This window comes from Elgaria multicarinata, chromosome 2 (genome assembly GCF_023053635.1).
Source record: "Elgaria multicarinata webbii isolate HBS135686 ecotype San Diego chromosome 2, rElgMul1.1.pri, whole genome shotgun sequence".
In the NCBI taxonomy this organism is placed as follows: domain Eukaryota; kingdom Metazoa; phylum Chordata; class Lepidosauria; order Squamata; family Anguidae; genus Elgaria; species Elgaria multicarinata.
In genome coordinates, this window is record NC_086172.1 from 150807688 (window position 1) to 150832372 (window position 24685).

The 24685-nt window shown below is 40.4% G+C and overlaps 1 protein-coding gene across 1 annotated transcript in view; it reads right to left on the bottom strand.

Moving 5' to 3' along the window:
* CEP128 (centrosomal protein 128) overlaps window positions 1-24685 on the bottom strand; it is a 238411-nt gene that overhangs the window by 15135 nt on the left and 198591 nt on the right. The window contains exons 21-22 of the mRNA XM_063117936.1: window positions 6397-6474; window positions 4623-4736 (exon numbers count right to left, since the gene is read on the bottom strand). Of these exons, the coding sequence (XP_062974006.1) occupies window positions 4623-4736; window positions 6397-6474 (192 nt within the window). The remainder of the gene's footprint in view (window positions 1-4622; window positions 4737-6396; window positions 6475-24685) is intronic.

A 24685-nucleotide genomic window follows, 5' to 3' on the forward strand; every position in this document is an offset into this window, starting at 1 on the left:
AGCATTAAATCTGATTTCCTTCCAGATTCTGTGTCCTTGTCAACACTTAGAATTCTGGGAGAGGTCATCTTCTGTACTTGCTGCTCTGAGTTCTGCACATTCTTGCTACAACATGTGGAATAAATGGGAATCGCTCTCTCTCTCTCTCTCTCTCTCATTGATACACACAGTCATCGAATCGGCAAAGCGGCATCTAGAAAACGATGACTATCCAGTTTGCTATGGCATGAAATAAGCACTTGCAAATAAATAAATCAGCTCAACACATTCATTTAGACTAATGAAACCCCAAAAAACAATGAGAAGTTAAATACTTGTTTGATACTCTGTTAATGCAGCCCCTATGCTAACAATTCAATTTGATCTCCCAGTTTCATAATAAAACAGATCCCAATGCAGTGTCCTAAAAAAATTCAGTACAGTAATCTGGAAGACAGAATGCCAGAAGTCATGGTGGGGGCTTCTGATATTATTTTGTGCAAAAAAAAAGCCACCGTGCAAGGCAAGCTACTTTATCAGATGGGACGTTGTAATGCAATACCAGAGGGTTTAGTGTGGAAAAACCTGCCAGGCCATGGCACTTTTGCACAAGCCTGTGTGTATGCATAAATGTGCACACAGACTAGTGAAGGGCAACTCCCCCCCCGACCCGCATCTTGATTCAGAATGGGCCCAATCTTTCTGAGCTTTGAGAGAACTTTTCTAGAAAAGTTTGACGAATTTATGAGAGTTATCAGAAAGCTTGGAAAACTGGATCCATGGAAGTTCCCTGCCAGCCTTCCACTGTTCTTCTCTGGCTTTCCTGCTACTCTGTTTTCCAGAGTTACCTTGCCAGATGATCAGAGGCAAACCAGTGGCAGGGAAAGTTTGGGACAACACTGGGTTCAATGATGCAATGGATGCTTCTGAGCACATTTTGGGACTGCCACGTTTGGAAATTGCCACACGTGCCTTACGGCATTGCCGTAAGGAATCCTGGTATTAATTCCTCCTGGCAGAATAGATTGGGCTAGAAGGAGCTGAAAACTACAGATTCTAGTGTTGCTGGTGGTGATGGGGACTCCCAAGCATCTTCTGCCATTTCAGCCTTCTTTGCTACCAACTTCCCTCCTCCCATCACAAGGTAGAGGAAAGGGGAAGGGAAATAGGTGGCAGAAAAGACTGGGGATGGCGCATGTGGAAGTTGACTATTTACAAGCCAAAGTTCTTGAATCTCTTCGTAATTGCAATGGGTATTTTGTTTTGTTTTAACTGGAGCTCTCATTTCCATTCCTACTCCGAAATCCATTGAAATCCGTATTTCATATCCATCAACAGCCTGGCTGTCATATTCTGAATCTTCTGAAACTTCGAAAACTGTTCAAAGGCAGTCCCATTTGTAATGCAATGTAGCATTATTCATGCTCTGGTAACATCCAGATTAGATTACTACAGTGTGTTGTACGTTAGACAGCCTTTGAAGACTGTTTAGAAGCTTCAATTTATTAGAATGTAAGCCTATGCGGCAGGGTTTTGCTATTTTATTGTTTTACTCTGTACAGCACCATGTACACTGACGGTGCTATATAAATAAATAAATAAATAATAACAATGGGTTCAGAATACAGCAGTCAGGCTACTGACCTGGATCTACTGGACTGAACAGGTTTTGCCAATATTATCGACTGGTTTCCAATCAGTTCCTTGATACAACTCAAACTGCTGCTGGATTTGACCTTTAAGGCCATAAATGGCTTGTGACCAGGGCCAGATCTACACCAAGCAGGATATGATACTTTGAAAACAGTTGGAAAACTGTTTATGGAGTGTGTCCTGGGCCCCAACAGTTGTCACTACTGTTATAAACCGTTTTGAAGCAGTAGTGTAGATCCTGCCCAGGGTGCCTGAAGGACAGCCAGCATCCATATGCATCTGCCCGTTTCGCTGACATTAACTTTGGAGTCCATGTTCCAGGTGGCCCCATTTTCTGAGAATAGACAGGTGATAAACCAGGCTGTGTGTTTGGGTGTTTCCCTATAGTTGTGCATCATCACTGAATTCCCTCTTGACGCACATTAGATTGGCACCAAATATACTACCTCTTTGAGGAGACAAGTCAAAGCAGGCACAGCTTCCCAGAAACTTAAAACTCAGTCCCTGGGGGCTTTTGCACACTGTCTAGGACTGGGACAAAGACTAGATGAAATTTCAAGGGTGCACTTCAAAGGACACCAAAGGGTGGTAGTGGAGAAGTAAGTGCTTTTTTGACAGTAACAAAAGAGAAAACAAAATTAGACTGTTTCGGCTCAGTTTTAGTCTTGAGGCAGATAAGACAGCTTCTGGGGAGATCAGGAGAGGTTAGCAATAAAAAGAAATTTTCTAAGTTATTTCAAGCAAGTCAGTGAAAAGAAAACAGAACTTTTTTTCTTACTAGCTCTGGATCATTTTATTCTGTTTGTAAGCAAACACGACAGAAAATGACGCAATACAGGTTAGAGGGAAGCTCTTTTTGTGCTCCAAATGGCCTACACAAAAATGAAATATTGTGGTGCTATTGGATTCTTAATATCCAGTATGGATCAAGCCATCAGTGTAAGCCTAGATATAGAGGTGGTGTAGAAAAGGGCAATCTAGCGAAGTCCCCACTTGAGGACATCACCACCTGACTGTACAAACAGTGGAGTATTGAAGTCTTGAGTGTGAGGTGGTAATGGCTTTGGGTTATGGCATCCTGTGTGCTCCTGCGATGCTCAGTAGAGGTGTTCAGTCATGGCAATCAGCGGTGACTCCAACATGGTTAGTACTGATGGGGCGAGTATTTGAAGAGGGGATGCTTGAAAAATGCAAGCATCCCTGCTCAAATAATGAAAGTGGCCCCACTTCAAGGTGGGCAATCCTGTTCGAATTTGGCACTGCTCACATTGGGGCTTGCTGCCACCTCCACCATTTGCAGCTGGGGATTATAAACACTCATGATCTCTGTACAGACTAGATTCTGGGCCCCACTGGAGTAAATACATTGCAAGCTGAGGTCCTGAGTACCCACAGTACTGTCAACACCCTCAATTTCCGGCCCAGTGCCCACTCAGTGCTTGAGGCCAGCAGTACTGAAAATGGTGGCAGTGCCTATGCTCTCGGACTGCAAAGGATTGTAGGTGCTGATAGCGCTGGGAGTCTCTTGGGCTGCCCTGGGTTGCCTTGAAGCCTTCGGTCATGGACACCGAGAGTGCTGTCAACACCTATAATCTTGGATAACAAGAGGAAATTTGCCTGAGACACCAGGGTTGCCCTGACATTTTGCAATCCAGAGGCTTTATATGGGGAGTTGCCTGGCCTGGGTAGTGCTGTTCGGGATGTACAGATTTTGTTTAACCTGTTCCATCTTTGTTTTGTGGATTGTTAGCCATCGTTTCACTCTGTTGTCCATTCATTGATGGAGTCAGACTTGGAAAACTATGCAAAATGAGTCGAACACAATTTATGTAACTTTCACTGGCATGTAACGTTTTGCGTGTTTTTCTTCACTCGGCATACAATCAATGAACAGAGTGCACAAAAAAGAGTGCTATATAGAACAGGCTGAAGAAAGGTCAGAGATGTATAAAATTGTGTGTGTGCTTTCAATGGCATGTGTGTGTGTGTGTGTGTGCGTGTGCGCGCGCATTTTCCAGCAACTTTCATATTTTCACATGACTAAATTTGCATACAATTCCTTAAGGTAAAAAAGGGTCCACAAGTCTACAGAATCTGTGTGACCTGGAGCATGCTGCCTGCAGAATCTGGGCTCACATTCATAACAATCCAAAGTCATAGAATTCTGAGTTATTTGGAGCTGTTTTGGATTTTTCCAGCAACCCTAAGTGCTGGCAACCTTTTACAGGGGATCTAAGCATCCAGGATCTAAGGCTGCAAATGGTACGTAGCTCTGCACAGCCCAGGACTTTCAGCAGGGGGAACGGCGGTTGGTGGGGAACTCCAAACAGAGCAATCAAACACTCCCACAATTCAACTGTTTGACTTGAACAGTCAAGCAGCCCAATTGATGTTCAATGCTGAGCTCAACCATCTCTAAAATCAGAAGCTATTTGGGAAGGCTGGACTGCCTTCCCTACTGCTAAGGGCTTTTTTTTAGTTTGGAATGTAACTGAGGTTTATAAAGTTATGAACAAAGCATGGATCAAAAGAGAAACTGTTGTCTCCCAAAATGAAATAGATTATCAAGAGGTTGATGTCCTCCACACAAGTGAACTATGTGCTTCATGAAGTTATACTTCCTCCTTTTGGGATTAGTCAAATTCATGGAGGGTATGGTTATCAAAGCCTACTACAAGGCCTAAAAATGAAGCCTCCATGTTCAGGAGGTAGGAACACTAAGTACCAGATCTTGGGGACAAACAAACAGTGGATGGTTATCTGCGTTATGCCCCGTCCAGAAGCTTGCTAGGTCACTGCTGGAGACAGAATGATGGACTTCAGAAGCCTTTGGTCTGACCTAGCAAAGCAATTTGATGTGCTTCCAATGAATAGAATTGGCACTTTGCTCTATGTGATTATGCACTATTCAGAGCTCTAGTGATTAGAGCTCATTTCTCAAGCAGCTTCACATACAAAGGAACACTTAAAGCATGTGAAGGTAAACCTACCTTGAAGTCTTCAAGTCTGCGCTTTGAATCATCCAGATGCTGTTGTAAGGAGCCCATAATTTCCTTGTATTTACTGTATCTCTCTTCAACAATTTCTGTCTGCCTGTGAGAATCCTGAAATCACAGAGAAAGTTTTCAATCTGGGTGAAACATTAACACTGATCATGTAAAAGGACAAAATGATCCTCTGGGGATAAAACCATCTATTCACACGCTTGATGTGGGTAGATACCATAGGGAGCTCCTGACTGACCATGGCTTCCCCAAAGGCATGGCCGTGTTTGGGAAGACTTGTGGCTGCAGCAGCAACTGTGTGAAGTGGTCCTCTGGCTTCATCACTTCAGTAAGTCATTCAGTCACAAGCACAGTACTGGTACGGCTTAAAAGGAAGCTTGGTTCTTGTCTTGAATGTTAAACTTTTGGTGGTTCTGGGGTGGTGCAGACTTCAGTTCTAGGGTCAGGGTGATGCCCTGAGAAACTGAAGGGGGTGGGGAAGGAATTGTCCACTTCTGCAGCGATTAGGTCGCCCATAGATACATTGTCTGGGCAAAAGAGAGAGTGTTTCTATGGACCATTAACCTGATTTCTGCAAAAGTGGAAAGCTTTCATCTACCAGATCTTTGGTACCTCCTCCCCACATTTGCCTTGGTGTCACTACCGCGCCTGGAACGGAAGACTGCCAGACTGTCAGAAAAACTAGAGAATGTTAAAGAGAGAATGTCATTCTACTGTGATCTGGTGTCACAATGAGGACTTAATATAATTCCACCTTTCCTCCTCATTCTTTCCTTGTCTTGTCAACATTTGAACAAGGGAATAAAACATGGAAGACTTCTGATTCTGCTTTATTAATTCAAGGAAATTTATCTAGACAGTTTCAATCGTTCAACAGAGCAATTAAGCACCTGTTCAAAATGACATTTTTTAAAAAATAAAAAATAAAAATCAATCCCTACTTAGTGTACTAATTTGTTTTAGTGGGACTTTGAATTGCTTAAGTACTTTGATTGTTTAGAGCCTTGTGACCCATGTCATATGTGCAACACCGTACTAATTAACAAAAGCAAACAATGGAATAGTGCTGCTCAGATAGTTTGCATGTTAAATATCTGGCATGAATTTTGTCCCTGATGTAGAATGGCAAATTTACCCAGCATAATGAACAAGCTTGATATTCAAACAGCTTTCCTATTGATTTTGCAGTCTTTGCAAGCTTATCAATAAGTAACGCCAGCTGTGACACCACAAGCATCCAGCGTGTCATCATTAGGGAAGTGGTGCTTGTGAGATGAATGACATAGTGTCTCAATAAACCAAACAAAATCTACCACTTCTCAAATATTAACACAACTCAGAGCCGCTGCCACAGTAATAAAAGATCAGCTTATCAAAATATTGTGAACAGATCAAAAACTCAAGCAAAGAAGAGATATAATCCTCAGCTATTTACCTTAATGCTATTAAATCTTAAAATTACCATACAGTTATCAGGAGGCTCTGCATGATGAGTTGGGAGTCAAGCCAAGGTGAAAGAACTCAGCTAGGGAGAGATCCCTTTGATTAGGATAAAGGGGCAGGAATAGAAAAGGAATTTGTTACAGACCGAGTCCATTCAGGGCTGCTGATGCATCATTCTAATATATAATGGGAATCCCAATAAAATAAAGGGTTAAGATGTACTAAAGTTTAGACGTCATGCCCCACAACAGATTCCCTATCGTGCAACAAGGTGCTAAATATTTTCTAATGAAAGAGATGACAAAACATTTCTCACTCCAAAATCTCTGAAATCTTCTAAAAGGTTCAGTTTCTCAGGAACAGACTCCAGATGATCTAAGGCCACTCGAGTACTCTGAAGAACACAAGAAAATATTTTAAAACTGTTACCTTGTCTCAGTTATTCTCTACACTTAAGGCCTAATCTACACCTGCCATTTATCCCAGGGTGGTCACAAGGTCGCCCCTGTGTATCCAAATGATGTACAGCTGATCCCCGGGTGAACCGGGAACAAGCATTCATTTCTGCTGGGATAGCTGAGACTGCTTTTTCCCCGTTTCCACACCCCCCTCCATCCTGGGACCATCCCAAACTCTGCAGGCAGTGTGGCTCTCCCTCCCAGGGTCCTCCTTCTTCCCCATGAGTAGTGGGTCTCAGGAAACGGGTACTGAGCTGTGCGGGGGGAGTCTGTGGGGATCAGAGGTGAGGGGAAGAGTATTTTCGTCATCTTTGGGATGGCGCTCAGTGTTTTCCAGCACCAAGTTCGGTGTTTTTTGTTTTTTTAAAAAAACTCATCTTCGCGCAGGATTCCGCCTGCACAATTGCACAAATGTCTCCTCTTAAAAAAAAAAAAAAAAGCGCCCCCCTGGAACATCCCTCATTACTTCTGGGACAACTCGCTGGTGTGTAGCCCCTGAGGGATGATCCTGGAAGTGGAAAACTCCATAATCATCCCTCCCCACTTCCCAAAAGGCTACAGGTGTACATGAGCCCTTAGAATGATTCAAAAACTCGGACTGTGTGAAGTGCCTATACCAGTATGTGAATATATTAAAATTCATTTGACGGTGAAAGGGTTAACAGTCCTGAAACACTGGGATATGGCTGAGCGAAAAGACTAGGGTCAGTTCTGAAAAACCTTCCGCAGTGTTGAAAGGCCTTCCTCCTGACAATTTCTGGGAAGTCACTGTGAAAGTGCTCAATTGTTAACATGATCCCTGATTGGCTAGGATCACCCATGGAAGCATTACTTTCACTGTAAATGGGCTTCACTTGTCTTTAGTAATGTGAGCAAACAACCAAATCTGATTGCTCACCTAATGAAAGAATTGCATTGTATTGATACCATATGTCATCCACTTGACCCCAAGGCTGGTTCTACTTAGAACCACCCCCGGGATGCCCCCAAACCAAAGCCACCACACACGGATGGGAGAAACAACATGGTGTTGTTGGGGCAAATGTAAAAGTCGTGGTAAAAGGACACTGTGAACGCCCCCCCTAATGTGCCTGCGAGTTGGCAGCTGCATCATTTAAACAATGTAGCACCACTGTGCAGCCCCTATGGTGTTCATAGAATGTATAGACACCCCCTAGGTTAGTGGGTATAGGATTGCAGCCAATGGAATTAACTTGTTAAATGACTCCTTCAGACCTAATGCAAGTTTTGAACAAGCATCATAAACCTACCTTCCCCCCCCCACAACCATATACAAAGCTGCACACATAAAATCAAAATACTATGAAACTGTACCCACTAGCAGTGCATTATATCTAGTTTACAATTTTATGAAATCAATCTATTTTTAAAAAAATCATCATCATCATCACATTTTAAAAGTTAAATCAGATTGTTTTGATTTAAATTGTTTTTAATTTCTAAAAGACATTGTAAATAAAATACTAAATTTCCCTCTTACTTAAAAATAATAATTCAGTTACAATTAAATCTCATAAACATGCTAAACCTACTCTTATAGTCTCATATAGTCTCAGTGTAGCCTGGCACCTACACTGTACTGCTTTCGTCGCCAGCTGAAGACCTTTTTATTCACTCAGTATTTTAACACTTAATTTTAACTTAAATTTAAATTTTACTGTTTTAACTCTGTATTTTAATCTTATATCAACTTTGCTGTGTGGTTTTATCCTGGTTGCGCTTTTTATACTGTATTTCGTAATTGTGTTTTAAACTGTTGGGTGTTTTACTGTGGTTTTAATTTTTGTGAACCGCCCAGAGAGCTTCGGCTATTGGGCGGTATAAAAATGTAATAAATAAATAAATAAATAAATAAAAATGAAGTGACCTACCAACGGCCTGGTTCAGACAACACGCTAAACCATGCTGCTTAACCACAAAATGGTTAGGGGAATACATTAAGGTTAATGCATTCCCTTTACCGTTTTGTGGTTAAGCAGCATGGTTTAGTGTGTTGTCTGAACCAGGCCTATGAAACATGGGCATGAATTCCAGTTTGTCACATCTCCTGAAAATGGCCCTGTCCAGCCTATATACTAGCTCTTAATTCTTGAAAAATTCGGACTTTCAGTTTTTCTGGCTAAAGTCACATGTGCAAAGAGAAGCCAGATAAGACTGTTATTGTTCTGTGCTTATATAGAGCTGGGCCAAGCAAGGTAGAGGAGTAAGTTACGAGGGAAAGGCAATATAGCAGGGTGGATAAAAATAGATGCTTTTAAAAAAATCCAAAAAGTCTGATAAAAAAATTTAGGATTTTTCTCTGCCCAGTAACCATCAAAAGTTGCTTTGACTTATTAGTCATGGGCATTTCTTTTTTATTCACTGGTTGTTGTTGCTTTGTGATTGCAAGGCTCAGCAAAGGGGATATACATTAGGGGGAAAGAGAGAAGACAAAATTGTCCAGTGTGCTTCTTCCTGCATTCTCATATTAAGGCTGCAATCCTTTACCTGGGAATAAGGCCATTCAACTCAATAAAACTATTTCGGAGGAGACATGTAGACAATTGTGCCATTAACCTCAACAAGTCATGGGAGCTGATCATAAGAAAGACCCTATCTGGGAATAATTTAAAGACATTCCTTCTATAGGTAAAAGAAGAAAAGGAAAGTATGTAAAATATATACCGTGTGATAAAGAGATGCTAAGAATGCTTGTAAAAATGAAACAGTGTAAATAGTATTGTATTTAGTGGTAAATTAACATGGCTTAGTGGTTAGTTCCTATGTTCCGAAATATTTGAAAAAGTTTCAACGGGAAACTTAATTTAAATCAACCTTTTTTTCTTGCTGATTTAAATCATGGCTTTAAATTTGCTTGATACAATTCAATCGATCCTGCTTTACAGGATTCTGCATTCTTTCATTCCATTCTGCAACTGATCTGGCTTGGATGGTTGGAAACGAAGGAACACTTTTCAGATATACTAATTGTAGTTATAGGGTTGTAGAATAATGTTTTGCTGTTCATCATTCTGCATTACCAATTTTCATAAATACTATAAAATAGTTTTATATCTATTAGACCAGAAGCACTTTTATAAACCAGAAAAAGCTCATGCCATTCAGCTTCCCACCAAGATGATATAACTTCAGCACAATTTGTTAAAGCGGGGGAAGTGTTTCAAATTTAATAGCTGTGAAGTATTGTTTTACTCCTCGCCCAAAGGATTAGAGCACAATGCTCTAGTGAGCATGTCATAAAAAAGTGAATCCAGATCTCTACTATCCTGCTGCATTCACCACCTACCAATATATAGCTTTCATCGATTGCAGTGTTATACTATCCCTAACCTAAACCCAGGCCACAGCTAGACCTAAGGTTTATCCTGGGATCATCCAGGGTTTGCCCCTGCCTGAGCACTGGATCCCCTGTGTGTCACCTAGATGAACAGGTTTGACCCCTAGCTATGGCCCCAGAAAGGCATGGATTACCAGAGTATCAAGATTTAATATTTATTTCTCATTAATAATAGTTTTTTTCTTACTGTATATATTCAAAATGTCTTTTTTCTGGCAGTCCTAAATATAGTGAGAACATCTGACCATATAAATGTTTTTGAAGGTCATTATATCTTTTGAAATGTTGTACTTTTCATTATGACTATGCCATTGTCATTCTGGTAGGTTCCTATTTTTCGCACTATAATCTTTTTGCATTTAACTCTCATTTTGAAGGAGCTTTTTGGATATAATGTAATGGACTCTTCTATTTATCATTTATTGGTTCCCTTCTTGTATTTTCATGTCAGTTGGTGTCAATTATCTTGCACAACTTTTTCGTATGCAGAATAAAACTGTCATCTTTGCCTTTAAAGAAAGAAAGAAGAAAATCCAAAGACTTTGCCTGTGTTTGGAAAGCTTTCCCTTCATCTCTGCTATAGAACAACAAGGCCAATTGTGTTATATCCTTCTGCTGGCTCTTTGTTGAATTTCATTTCGTCCATCCTTTCATACAATTTTCTCTTGGTGCAAGTGTATGGGAGCAAAAGCCTTCGAAGCTGTGCCACTTGGAACAGTTGGCTAGAACAAACTTGCTCCATCCTTTATTTATTATTTATTTCTGCTTTTCTTCGACTCCCTTCATTTTTCAGCTGAGAAATCAATTTGTGTGCTTCTCTTGCTGACTCCCTGCCTCATTGTTCTTCCTTACTATCACTTTGATGTTCACACTGAAAGACCCAAGTGGAGTTTGCTTTGGCTCTGCTCATAATCAAGATTTTTTAAAAATGTACTGACTGAGTTATCCATCACAGAATAGTGGAGCAGTGTGGAAAACATGGAGTGAGTTTTCTTGTAGGAATTTTCTGGGGCTACTTAAGACCTTTGTGCCCTGAGGGAAAGTAGAAGTGAGCAAACCTAGACCAGGGAGAGAACTCTTTTATTTTTTGTAACTTTTGTTTATTTTAGTGAAGACATTTCTCCAAATGTTGGGCTAAAATTGCCTCTCGTGTAACTTAAGCCCCTTTATCTAAGACATTAATAAAATAAAATACTGAACAATTCGGGGCCCAGAACAAAGTACAATACTGGGACCAGATACAAAAGAGGGCAGGGCTCCTGCAGCTTTAACTGTTGTGATGAAGAGGGAATTTCAACAGGTGCTGCAGGCATACAAATGACACCTGCTGAAATTCCCTTTTCTACACAACTGTTAAAGATACAGGAGCCCTGTCCTCCTTTCCATATGGTCACCCTATGCAACAACCCACTTGAAACCTCCTTCTAGTTTGATGAACACTTTTTACGTATGGCTTTCCAATCTCCTGTGATTACACCTATCATCTAGGCCAGTTCCCCAGAACATCTTTTTTTTTCCTTTTTCAAGACTGGGGCCTTTGACTGTCTCTAGCTCTGTAGCACCTCATCTGATCTGAAGGATACATCAAAGGTGATAGACAGAGATTCTGAGAGTATATCACGAAGTACCTTTAGTACCCTAGGATACAGTTCATCTTGCCTGGAAGACTTGAACATTTAAAATAGAGAGAGATCGTATTTTTTGATCTACCTTGAACTGCAATCCCAAACCCTCAATCAATTATGCCACTTATGTGAGACTGTACACAGGTCCCCTTTTGGAGAAGATGGAGACAAAACAGGAGTTGAGCAGTTCCACTTTCACTCTTTTTTATGCACTTATTGCTAGCCTCAGACACTGTCCTACAAGTCTGGGCTGCTTATCTGTACTCATCCATAGTAACCTGTCCTTCCTTCCATTCATTTCTTATACATGGCCATTTTTATTTTCAGCCATGGATAAATTAGGCAAGATCACCCCTGTTTTACGAACACAGCACACCAACAGAACTGGTGAAAGGTGTTTCAAGCCAAAGATGGTACATGGGCATCTTTCTGCAAGCCTTGATCTAGCAGCAAAGCCAGGCTGAATACCTGATCCCTTTATGGGGGGTGCAACCCCCATATAGTGGAGACTGCAACCCCCTCATCCAACCTACCTGTTTGGAATATCTATATCTTCACCTGGATTAGATGGAAAGTAGTATAACTGGATACCAGCATATTGATAACACCTCCCTCCAAATCTCTGGACAATCTCCCACAGTGGTTTCATGTAGATGATAAATAGCATGAAGGAGAAGATAGAAATGTGCAGCAACCCATAGCACAAGTGGCATGAAGCCAAGTGATAGACTCTCAGTACCGCTTCCTGGCACTGAACCCATCAGATAGGAAATAAGCTACTTGAAAATAGTGCCTCCTATTCTCATTCCAGGATGGTGATGCAGACAAATATCATGGCTGATGTTATCAAATGCTGCTGAGAAATCCAGGATTTAAAAAAAAATACTTCATTTACTGTATGTATTACATTTCTATACCACCCAACCTGGGGAGTTCATAAAACAAAATCAAGAGGTTCACACTTCCACAGTGTTTTTCCCAGGGAAGGTAATTAACCGGGATAACCCATGGCTGTTTCAACTCTAAAACTGCAACAGAATCAAATTGAAATTGGTCTAGAAAATTCCTTTCATCCAGGAATGCTGGAGGTGGGCAGCCTCCACCGTTTGAGCACTTCTTCAAGAAGAGGAACTTTGTAGTTGGATGGTAATTTGGCAAATCACCTGACTCCAAGCGGGGCTTTTTCAAGACTGGTCTTACAACTTCTCCCTTCAAAGCAGCTAGGGCCATGCCTTCTTTCAGAGTTACATTCACAGTCTCCTGCTACCAAGCAGTCATTCTCCCTCGACCAAATGCAATTAAGTCAAGATGGGCAAGGGTCAAGCCTACAAGTAGGAGACTAGGGCTGTTGCTACACCTGCTTTTTTCCCCCAAGGATCGTCCCGGGATCATCCCTGTGCATGCAAATGACACCCAGGTGATCCTGGGAGCTGGCAGGGACGATCCCTCCATTTTCCTGGGATAATCCTTAGGTGTAGAAAGGGCCAATATCCCTTCAAGCATGCAGTTGACATTGTTAGGCTGCAGTAGCTGAAACTCATCCAACCAGAAGTGACTAGATGGACCTACAGGAAAACTCCATGATTGTGCAGCCAACAAAATGGAGTCCACTTTGGAGCGAGTACGAGGGATTTTATGCACAAAATTTGTTAGAAGTCACTGCTGTCAAAGGACATCAGTCTGTTTGATGGCTGCTCCCCTTCTTCCCAGCCACATCTCCCATTTCTTTTTTTAAGGTTTGTGTGGGCCGTGTGTGTGTGAAAGTACAGAATGGAACTTTAAAGAGGCTGAGTGAAGATAAAGAGCTGGGCACAAAAAGGCAGATAGTGACGTGGAAATGTGAACAGATGGGAATCACTTTTGATTCCAGCCACTTTTGATTTTTCAAATAAATAAATGACTATTTCAACCCCCCCCCCCCCGTGTTCCCCTTAAACCTTTTGTTTGCTTTACCTCAAATATCAAAGCTTTCGGGTATCCTTTTGAATTTGTCACCCTAATCGCTGTTATCTACCCTGAACTCTTTGGCTCGAAGGTATTATAAAGCACACCATCCAACAGTTTGGAATTGTGCTGAATAATAATTCGTATATGCATTAATGAATGAATATGGATCTTAAATGCTGGAATCATTTTATAAAAAAAATGAACTAAGCAGAAGCAGGAACAATTATAGGCAAAGGAACCTAGATCATAGTATCATAAAATAGTAGAGTTGGAAGGGGCCTAAAAGGCGATCGCGTCCAACACCCTGCTCAATGCAGGAATCCACCCTAAACTACTCAAAAGTGGAGTATATAAAAAGTATAAAAAAGTGGAGCCATAAGAAGCAAGAACTCTTTCTCTGGCCTGGTTCAGACAACACGCTAAACCATGCTGCTTAACCACAAGCAGCATGGTTTAGCGTGTTGTCTGAACCAGGCCTCTGTGTCACTTCTAAATCCATACTACCAAATTAAGTAAATTAAGAATTCTCCCGATGCAGGGAAGTAAATCGTGGGGTTCCACAGGGATCAGTATTGGAACCAATTCTTTTCAACTTGTTCATATATGATCTGAAATTAGGAGTGAGCAGTGAAGTGGCCAAGTTTGCTGACAACACCAAATTATTTAAGGTTGTTAAAACACAAAGGGATTGTGAAGAGCTCCAAAGGGATCTCCCCAAGCTGGGAGAGTGGGCATCCAAATCGCAGATGCGGTTCAATGTAAGCAAGTGTAAGGTGTGCATGTTGGGCCAAAAATAAATAAATACCATCTTCAAGTATAGCCTAATGGGATCTGAGCTGGTGGTGACTGAACAAGAAAGAGATCTTGGGATTGTGGTGGACAGCTCAATGAGAATGTCCACCCAGTGTGCGGCTGCTATAAAGAAGGCAAACTCCATGTCAGGCATTGTAAGAAAAGGAATTGAGAATAAAAAGGCCAGTATCATACTGCCCTTACACAAATCTATGGTGCGACCACACTTAGAATACTGTGTACAGTTCTGGTCACCACACCTAAAAAAGGATATTATTGAGCTGGAAAAAGTGCAGAAAAGGGCAAATAAAATGATTAAGGGGCTGGAGCATCTCCCCTATGAGGGAAGGTTACATCAACTGGGATAGTTTAGCTTGGAAAAAAGGAGGTTAAGGGGAGTCATGATAGAGGTGTACAAAATTATGCATAGTATGGAGAATGTGGATAGGGAGACATTTTTCTCCTCTCAAAATACCAGAACCCGGGGTCATCCCATGAAGCTGATTGGTGGGAGATCCAGGACAAAGAAAAGGAAGTACTTCTTCACACAGCGCATAATTAAATTATGGAACTCACTACCACAAGATGTAGTGATGGCCACCACTTTGAATGGCTTTAAAAGGGGGTTGGATAAATTCCTGGAGGCAAAGGCTATCAATGGCTACTAGCCCTGATGGTTGTGCCCAGTATTCGAGGCAGTAAGCCTGTGTGCAGCAGTTGCTGGGGAACATGGGTGGGAGGGTGCTGTTGCACCATGTCCTGCTTAGGGGTTCCTGGTCAACAGCTGGTTGGCCACTGTGTGAACAGAGTGCTGGACTAGATGGACCCTTGGTCTGATCCAGCATTGCACTTCTCATGTTCTTATTTTCTTAAGTCGAAAGATAGAACAAGCACGGAAGACAATGCACAGCAACATGCTCCAAAAAGAAAAGAAAAGAAAGTGTGTGTGTGGGGGGGACAGCATTAACCTAAAACTGAATCACATCACCAAAATATTATCAGTGAATCTGACATTACTTTCAGAATAGCTTCACCTGTTATCAGTAGCATGAACCCAAGCAAACATACTACAAACAGGACAACTACAGAAATCTTTGTTCCATGGTAGGTGGCACAAATAATAGAAAAACAAAATGTTCTACATTAATGTACTCAGGCTTACCAATATGTAAGTAAGTGCCACTCAAATGAATTTCACAGCGCACATCATCAGATTCTGATTTAGACTTTCTCTGTGAAACATTAGACGTTCTATCACAAATTTACCAACAGGATGAGCCACACCTTGTAATATTCAATTAATTGTATACCTTAAAATGGTCGACCAATAGCTCTCATAAGAACCATCTTTACCTTGCCTTTCACAAGCTTAAAAAAATAAATACTGAGGTGTCTATCAATGTGTCTCCCTCATTAAATTGCCCACCACTGTGCCTCTCCCACAAAGAAGCTGCACTCATTCATATTGCATGCTTCATTTATAGTGGCCTTATGTTCATCAAAGCCTTGATTTTCCACTCCATTAATTTATGATGAGTTGCATGGTTTGCTACTTCTTCCCAGAGTCATTTGTGGCCCTGGTCTTCATAAGGGCTTGAAAGGTTGAGGGATATCTGAAAGAGACAGCAGATTCTCAGCAGGCCTCCCTCTGCAGCTTTCAACGATGGAAAAGTTAACTGTGTGAAACAGAATAACTGACCCAAATGCTCAGCAGTCATTTTAGAGGGACAATATGTTTCAGGGACATTCTGCCACATGAAAGGAACTCAAGAGCTCCTGATTTTGAACAGAACTATTCACCCTTAAATTAAATGTTTCTTCTTCCTTCATCGCAAACATATTAAAAGTTTACATAACCAAACTTGGCAAGTAATGTAAATCATCAAAAAGTCAGATTTCAACTGAGGTGTTCCTCTCCTAAAGGGGCTACTTGACAACACTGTGCCTCTGAGGTGGCCATCCATGTTTGTGTTACAGTAAACAAGTAAATCCAGACATGCTACTTGAACTGCCTGCATGGTTCAACTATTTTCAAGTTTTCAAAAACGTTTGAAGGGCTATATAATTTGGAACCTATTGAAAACATGGGAAATTCTAAACATCCTTAAAAATGAGAATGGTGATCTACTGCTACGCAGTCTCAACAACTGAGGTCTTGCATGGAGGCTTGCAATAATTATGTTACGTTACTACCTCTACAGAGAACAGCAGCCGTGTGAATACCAACTGTGCTTTAGGAGGTAGCTGAAAAACATTATGGTAATTTCTGAACAGGGTTGCAAGAATAGATTTTCTGTCTCATTATGAAGGGCAAGAATACAACCCTACAAATGTACAAAAGAGTTTTGTTTGCTATGAAGATGAAAAGAAAACAAAAAAGCAAGCTGAAGGAAGGAAAAAGTCGTCTTTTGGGCTGACCCATGGAAGTGGTGAGACAATAATTTCGTGACACGTACAGCAACCTGCTTAATATGGATCAAGTGCCATATTTGTATCATTAATGATGGCACTCTTCTCTATTAAAAGAGATCGGTTTAGCCATGCAGAACAAAATGCTAAAAAGGATGGTGGGGACACCTGACACAGGGGGCAATTAAGTGCTGCTAATTATTTCCCAGAAACTGCAAACGATGTGCCATAATGCATACAACTAATCCTGAAGAGAACAATCATGTCTGTCTGCTCATTATTTAACAGGGAACAAAGGGCACTGATACACCACACTGATGAAGCTGATAAGTGGCAACAAACACCAGTTGTACCAATAGAAGCAGCACTGGTGGTAATTTACTTAAAAGCACACTGTTCCATCATGCAGTGAATGCTATTAATCTTTTTCTTGTTTTCTTAACATAAAAGATTATTTACTTTCTAAGAGGTGTTCTATGTTCTCAGAGAGAATGATAAAACAGATTACTCATTTTCCATGACTTCATATAAACACTTTGATGTTTAAAGAGCATGCGAACAGTTAATCCTCCTTATATTGATGCATTTGCAGTGATAGGCAACTCTAGGTTGTCCTTAGGGACAGATCTAAATCAAAGTCAGACGCTACATTTTATTTTTAGTCTTGAAACCACAGGGATAAACACAAAAATAAAACAAGTTAGGTTGTCTATGTTATTCATAAGGTTTGGTTTTATATTTAATACATAGGAAATGCACACACAACAGAAACAAAAATGTTCCAGTGTCGTGAAAAAGGACCTCCCATTCCCTGAGTTGGGTAACACAAGTGACCATCTGTAGATTGGGAGTATTTTTTAAAATTAGAGAAGGCTACAAAATCCCCAGAGTGTAATCCATAAGAAGAGAAAGTCTACCCATAATTGAAAGTGACAGTAAATGCATTTGAAAAGGCAGTTACTTATTACTTGACTAAGAGATGTTAAAGGTGACCCATGAAGGATATTTTTCAAACTCACACTTAGGTTATATATCAAGCATGCAAACTGCATGACACAAAGTGTCCACACTCAGGTCCCATCTGAATCCTCAAACAGCCCCTACTGGAATCTGCTAAATAATATAGTGGGCCAAAGGGAGATATCACAGATAGTGATTTTCCTCACAAAGTTGTTAGCCTACCCAAATGCTAGTAGTATGACAAAGATCAAAGAGTATTTGCAATTTTATTTATTCCATTTCTATACCAGCTTTCTTCCAGGATGCCATCCAAGGCGACATACATAAGAGTTCCCCTGTGGTCTCCTGTCCAGGCATTTGATTGGACCCAGTCCTACTTAACCGCAGCAGCAAGACTGCTGTAATGTGTTTTCAGACCATGCCCTGGGAAAACTCAGAAAGCTGTCCTATGCACTACAGTTCACCACAATAGCATCCACATTCTGACAAAATATATGAGACAACCTAGTTAGAGCAGTCCAGGGATCTATCTGATCCAGAATCCTGATTCCAACAGTGGTCAGCCTGATGCCTATGGGAAATGAATGTGCATTATTTTCTGTGCAGGTTTTATCTTGTGACTTAAACTGGTAGCATTTCCCACTTTTTTCAGAAGCAACAGATGCTGGGGGGCTGGGGGGTGGCCATACAAGGCTTGGGGGGAGGCTGCCTGTGGCCCTGGGCCACCGTTTTTTGGCACCCACTACAGCCTCTGAAACCATGGTGACCAAACAATGCACATTGTGAGAGTAGACAGTCACTGCAAGGCTGATTTGCTAAACTACAATTTCTCAAGAAATAGGCAAGGTTCAGCATTGGGCATGCTTCTTAGAAACTGAGTGATCTCCCCCCAGCTCACTTCATTGCAGTTTTGTTTGGGAAACCCAATCTATGTACAAAGGAGTTAGAATCGGGAAGGATACACACCACACCAAATCACTACTACCAACTGCTGATGGGGAAGTTCCAATCTCCAGTGTGTCTGGCAAGGGCACCATAGGCATAAAGGCCCTGCTCAAGTAAGAACCTTTAGTTGAGGTGCTGAAGGAGCGGTGCCCCAGTATTTACATTACATTCTGCTCCAGGAATAATCTGCCATTTTCACCCTATAATACTCTTCCAGCACATGAAATATATGCTTTTTGAGTAAGCAATTAATTAACTATTAATCTATGAGCCTACTGATCAACTTACATAGGCTGCAAACCAGCCTTCCCCAACCTAGTGCCTTCCAGATTTTTTGGAGTTTAACTCCCATCAGCCCCAGTCAGCCTGATCAATGGTCTGCAATGCTGGAAGCTGTAGTCCAAAGGACACCAGGTTGGGGAAGGCTGCTATACACACTTACCTAGGAGTAAGTCCCATTAAATTCAATGCACAGGACAGCATACGCATAGGACAGCATTGTAAGCAAAATATTTTACCGGGGATTCTTTTTTATTAACTGATTCATCAAAATACTGGAAACTGAGAATTAAATTATAAGGTGAACAACACGAGGCAGCTGTCAAGCAGGCATTATCACAGTTTATTGTAATTATGTTCACAAATTATTTTTTGAATAAATGAATTGCTGAATTATTGAGCTGAACTTATCAATAGTAAAAGGAAGTTTGGCAGATGGGCACAAAAGACGGGGATTTTTGTTGGTTTTGGTACTGAGTCTTTTTTTGCAATACCTGTTTTTGTCCCATTTATGTTTATTGTTTTGGTGGTGAGTTATGGTGCACTTTTCAATACCTGTTTTTGGATATTGTCTCTCAAGATGATACTTAATTGCTGATTATTATTTTTTAAAATATGTCCTGTTCCTATTTTAGGATGACTGATGGATTTTAAAATGTGTTGTAAGGGGGAGAAATTAACATTGGTATTTTAAAGTAATTCTTGAGTTTGCTGTGTTGTTTCCTTTCTGAAGTTATTGTGTTTGCTGTCTTGATTATTTTGATTAAAAGGCAGGATGTAAGTGCCTCAAATAAAACAAACAAATGAATAAAATAGGGAATATTGATTTAATGGAATAATTTGGTTAGAATAATAATTGTATATGTAGATAAATTACAATGGCTAATTGATGAACTCACAATTTGTTCAATAGGTAATCAAGCGTACTTAGGGAATACGTTTATAAAATAAACACAGGCACACATTGATTGTAATCTCTGGAATCGAAGAAAATTATGAGTGTAAAGAAAGAAATGATAATTATTATTTTTAAAAGAGCTAATCAAAAGGCTATTATAGTAGTTGAAAGAAAGGTTGTGGGAGAAAAATAATAAATTAAAACTTTAAAATGAAAGTGTTAGGACAAGAAACTAGCTCAGTAATAAAATATATAGCAACCAATGTGTTGTATCCAGCTGTGTCATTCTACTGATGGAAGCAGTTTCTTCAGTGGAAATGGAAAAAATCTGCTCTGGATGGCTGGGAAACCCTCCAGACCATATTTTCAGGTGATATTGAGAGCTGCAGCAGAGAAGCGAGAGGGAGAAATTCCCGTCACTCTAATTGGACTTCAGCTAGCATGACACTGGGTTGGATTTAACCCAATAAGGCCTAATCTACACTAAGCAGAATATTGCACTATGAAAGTGGTATAAAAGTGGTATTATATAAAAGGCAGAAGCCACACCAAGCAGGATATAGCGGTATGAAAGTGGTATATGGTATGTGTCAATGGCCCCATACCACTATAAAGCAGTAGTGTGGCTCCTGCCTTTTATACACCACTTTCATAGTGCAATATCCTGCTTGGTGTAGATTAGGCCTAAAACAAGACTGGGGGCAGGGGGGCGGGAGAGCAAGAAAACAATCAAGAGAAGAGAGCAGGTTGAAAGGAGCTAAAGAAAAGGAGCAGATCAGCAAAATGTAAATACTTTATTTACAATGTTGTAAAATAAAGGAACAGGAAATTGACACACTGACAATTCAAACTGAGATAATTTACTATGGATTAAGAACATATAATATTAAAAGAAGGTGGCCTTCCATAAAGTCAAGAGGAAGATAGTCTTATTCTATATTTAGAGGAACTTTTTAGTTTTAAGTCAATGTGGAACAAAAATGATATATAACATAAATTCAATGTTTGCTCAAAAGAGAAATTTACTATGAGAAATATTTCTGAAATAGTTTCAGTATTTAAGTAAAGAGGGCTATTCTTATTAGGATACGACCAGTAAACTCTTGAATGATTGAAGATAAACCAACAAACATGCATTCTGATATATTAAGGAAATATATGTTTCTGACTGAAAGGCTACAAGAGAAAAAGATGAAGCTCAGAATAAACTGGGAGTGTCACTTATGTCTTTTCAGCAGAAATATTTATAATATATATTCCAACAATTAATAAATATATGTATAACAGATATTAAACCACAAAACATGTCTTTCCAGCAACAACTGTTTACAACATGTATTCCAATAATTAATAAAACACATTCCATTTCTCTCCTAAGTTTGTGATATAAATTCTCAATTACATCTGGAAATACCAAAATGTCTGGTTTACTGCAGTAGATAGAAATTCCTTCTCTTGACTGGATAATTAATGACATCAACATTGCAACTGATTGCCTTTATTTTATCTATAATGACATTTAGATAGTAATAAACTACTCTAGATGCCACTTTAGGATAAGGATCTTTTGTAATATGATACAGTTGTCCAATAGATAACAACCCAAAGTGATTCAAGAATATTTTGACTTTAAGGCCTTAGCTAGACCTACCTGTAATCCCTTAAAAGAGGAGGGAAGATCTCATGTTGTGTTTAACGCGAGATCCCCCCTCTGTTTACATGCGGAGCACAATGACCTCAGAGGGACAGGCGTCGCGCCTACCATTTTTATTTTTAAAGGGACAGCAGCGCACGAATGCTCGTGCGCAAAAGATAAGTTATTTTTTAAATTTAAATTACTTTCCCCGCTCCTCCTATCCTACTCCTGAGGAGTGCTGTGCCCTGTGCGCGGCTCCCAACTCCTCGCAAGGAATCGCGTGGAGCCGGGTCAACCCGCGGCACCCAGCCACATGTTCCGTGGTCTCGGGCTCAGCCTAGGACCATGGAAAAACTGGGGCCAAAGGGGAGGGCAATATCCTGGGGCAAGGGAGGGATCATCCCTCCCTGATCCCGGGATCCCCTGTGCGTCATGTGGACGCATAGGGACAATCCCGGGGTTCGCCCCGGGATAAAGCCCCGTCTAGCTATGGCTTAAGTGGCCCTCCCAGTTTATTCTGAGCTTCTTTTTTCTCTCTTGTAGCCTTTTGGTCAGAAACATATATTTCCTTAATATGTCAAGATGTATGTTTGTTGGTTTATCTTTATGTCACTATAGATGAAGTAAAGGTGATTACTTGCAATGTTGATGGCATTAATTATCCAGTCAAGACAAGGAATTATTCTGATTATTCTGATTAACACGAGGTAATTCTTTGCACTATAGGATAAGAAAGCAATAGGTTAGGCTGAAAGATAGTGACTCCCAAAGGTCACCTGAGCTTCATGGCTCAGCAGGGATTTCTAACCACGGCAGTAAACTAGACATTTTGGTATTTTCAGATGGAATTGAGAATTTATATCACAAACTTAGGAAAGAAATGGAATGTGTTTTATTAATTATTGGAATACATATTGTAAACAGTTGTTGCTGGAAAAACATGTTTTGTGATTTAATATCTCTTATAATATATTTATTAACTGTTGGAATATATATTATAAATATTGCTGCTGAAAAGACATATTTTTGCAACTTCCTATTTGTCGCATGATTTATATGCTTGCATTTTCCTTTCCCCGCCCTGGAAAATATAAATTATAACAAGAGAAAAAAATGTGCCTACTAATTGAATATATTTTGAACAGATTCCAGGGAAACTTGAAATGGCCATTATCTTTAGAAACATCTTTTTGGCCAACTTACTGTTTGGCCAAAGTGACTCGTAGTGTTATCCAATTTGTTCCTAAGGTATTGAATAATTAACTAATTTTACATTTATTATCAATAGCATATACGTTTACCAAAAAAAGCACTGTCCTAAAAGTGGGAGAAAATGAGGGGAAAAGAAGGAGAAATAAAGGGAAGGATATTTTATGCAATAATAGGCTCTGATTCAATGGAAAAAGTACAAAGAATCTTGGGCTTGAAGAGTCAAACCAGGGTGAATGATTCATCTTCCTTCTCCCCACTTCCAACAGAGGGTTGGTGGGATTTAACTTTTTAGAAAGGGCTTTGTATGCACAGGCATACAAATTTGTGGATATGTTTTCCCATCCAGCAATATACAAATTCAAGGTATTTCCTACACTCCTTCAAGGTAGGGATGTTGGAGGAATCTGGTTTGAAGGTGGAGCTCAGCAAGGTTTCATCAGTTCAGACCTCCCCGCTGACAGCAGTACAGGGAACACTGAACCGACTCGACTTGATGCGTGCCGAGTCAGGCAAGGTCATGGTTTTGTGCTTTTAAAAAAACATTGCAAAAATCCCAATTTGTGCAAATTCAGGGTTGAGAATATTTACAGAAATCATGATTTGTGCAAATTTGTGGCCGTAAATAGGCGTAAATGGTCCTTTATGCCTGCAATTTTACACAAAGTGTGCTGTTTATGTCTGCAAATTTGTGCAAATCACGATTTCTGTAAATATTCCCATCCACGAATTTGTGCAAATTGATGCTCGTGAATAATAATAATAATAAATAAATAAATAAATAAATAAATCACTGGTCGCCTGCAGACTATCTGGCAGATCACCCTGCACACAGGTTGAAGGGGAGTTTGCCTATCCCCAGGTACTTCTTACACTCTATCATAGCAATTGTAATAAGTGTGCCAGAGCAAGATCCAGAAGAGGAGCTTTGTCCATTGATATTAGGAAGTAGGCAGTCAGGAAAAAGACAAGGAATTGAGGTTGCTTCAGAAACCGAACTTCAACAAAAAAATGGAGACCACTGCAAAGATTAAGAACTGGATAAAAAAAGACTGGGTGGAAGAAACAGATAAGCCGTACTGTAGTGTAGCCGTACTGTACTGTAGCTACAGCCTAGCTACAGTTATCCATGTTCTGATAACCTCTCGTTTGGATTACTGCAATGCGTTATACGTGGGGATGCCTTTGAAAACGGTCCAGAAACTTCAACTGGTACAAAACAGGGCAGCACGTTTACTAACAGGGACTGGCCGACGAGACCACATCATGTCAGTCCTTTTCCAGCTTCATTGGCTGCCAGTCCAGGTCCGGGCCCGATTCAAAGTGCTGGTATTAACATTTAAAGCCCTAAACGGCTTGGGGCCAGGCTATCTGAAGGAACACCTCCTTCCATATGTACCTGCCCGGACCCTAAGGTCATCTTCAGGGATCCTTCTCCACGAGCCCCTGCCAAAGGAAGTGAGGCAGGTGGCTACCAGGAGGAGGGCCTTCTCTGCTGTGGCATCCCGGCTGTGGAATGTGCTCCCTAAGGAGGTTCGCTTGGCACCTACATTATATGCTTTTAGACTCCAGGTGAAGACCTTTTTATTCTCCCAGCATTTTAACAGTCTATAAATAAATTTTAACTTGGTGTTTTAAATCTGTAATTTTGCATTGCTGCTGTTTTTATCTGGTTGAGCTTTTATATTGTATTTTATATTATGGTTTTATACTGTTGTTTTATACTTTGAATGTTTTTAATTTTTGTGAACCGCCCAGAGAGCTCCGGCTATTGGGCGGTATCGAAATGTAATAAATAAATAAATAAATAAATAAAGGAAGTCAGGCTAGGGGAACAAGGCCAGAAAGTGCCTTCAAAAGGTTAAGGTAGGTTTTTCACTGGATCCAGAACTAAGATGAGTGTGCATATGTAGGGGAGGGAGTTTGCAGTATCATAGCCAATACCCCTGCGAGTAGAATTTGGTATGTGGATTGAGTCAAACTTCATTCTATCAGGCAAAAAAGTTGTGTGCATCAGCCTTAAGTGATGTCAAATAAACACCACCTTTAGAAAATATCCCTTTTATGAAGAACTAAACCACCAGGAATT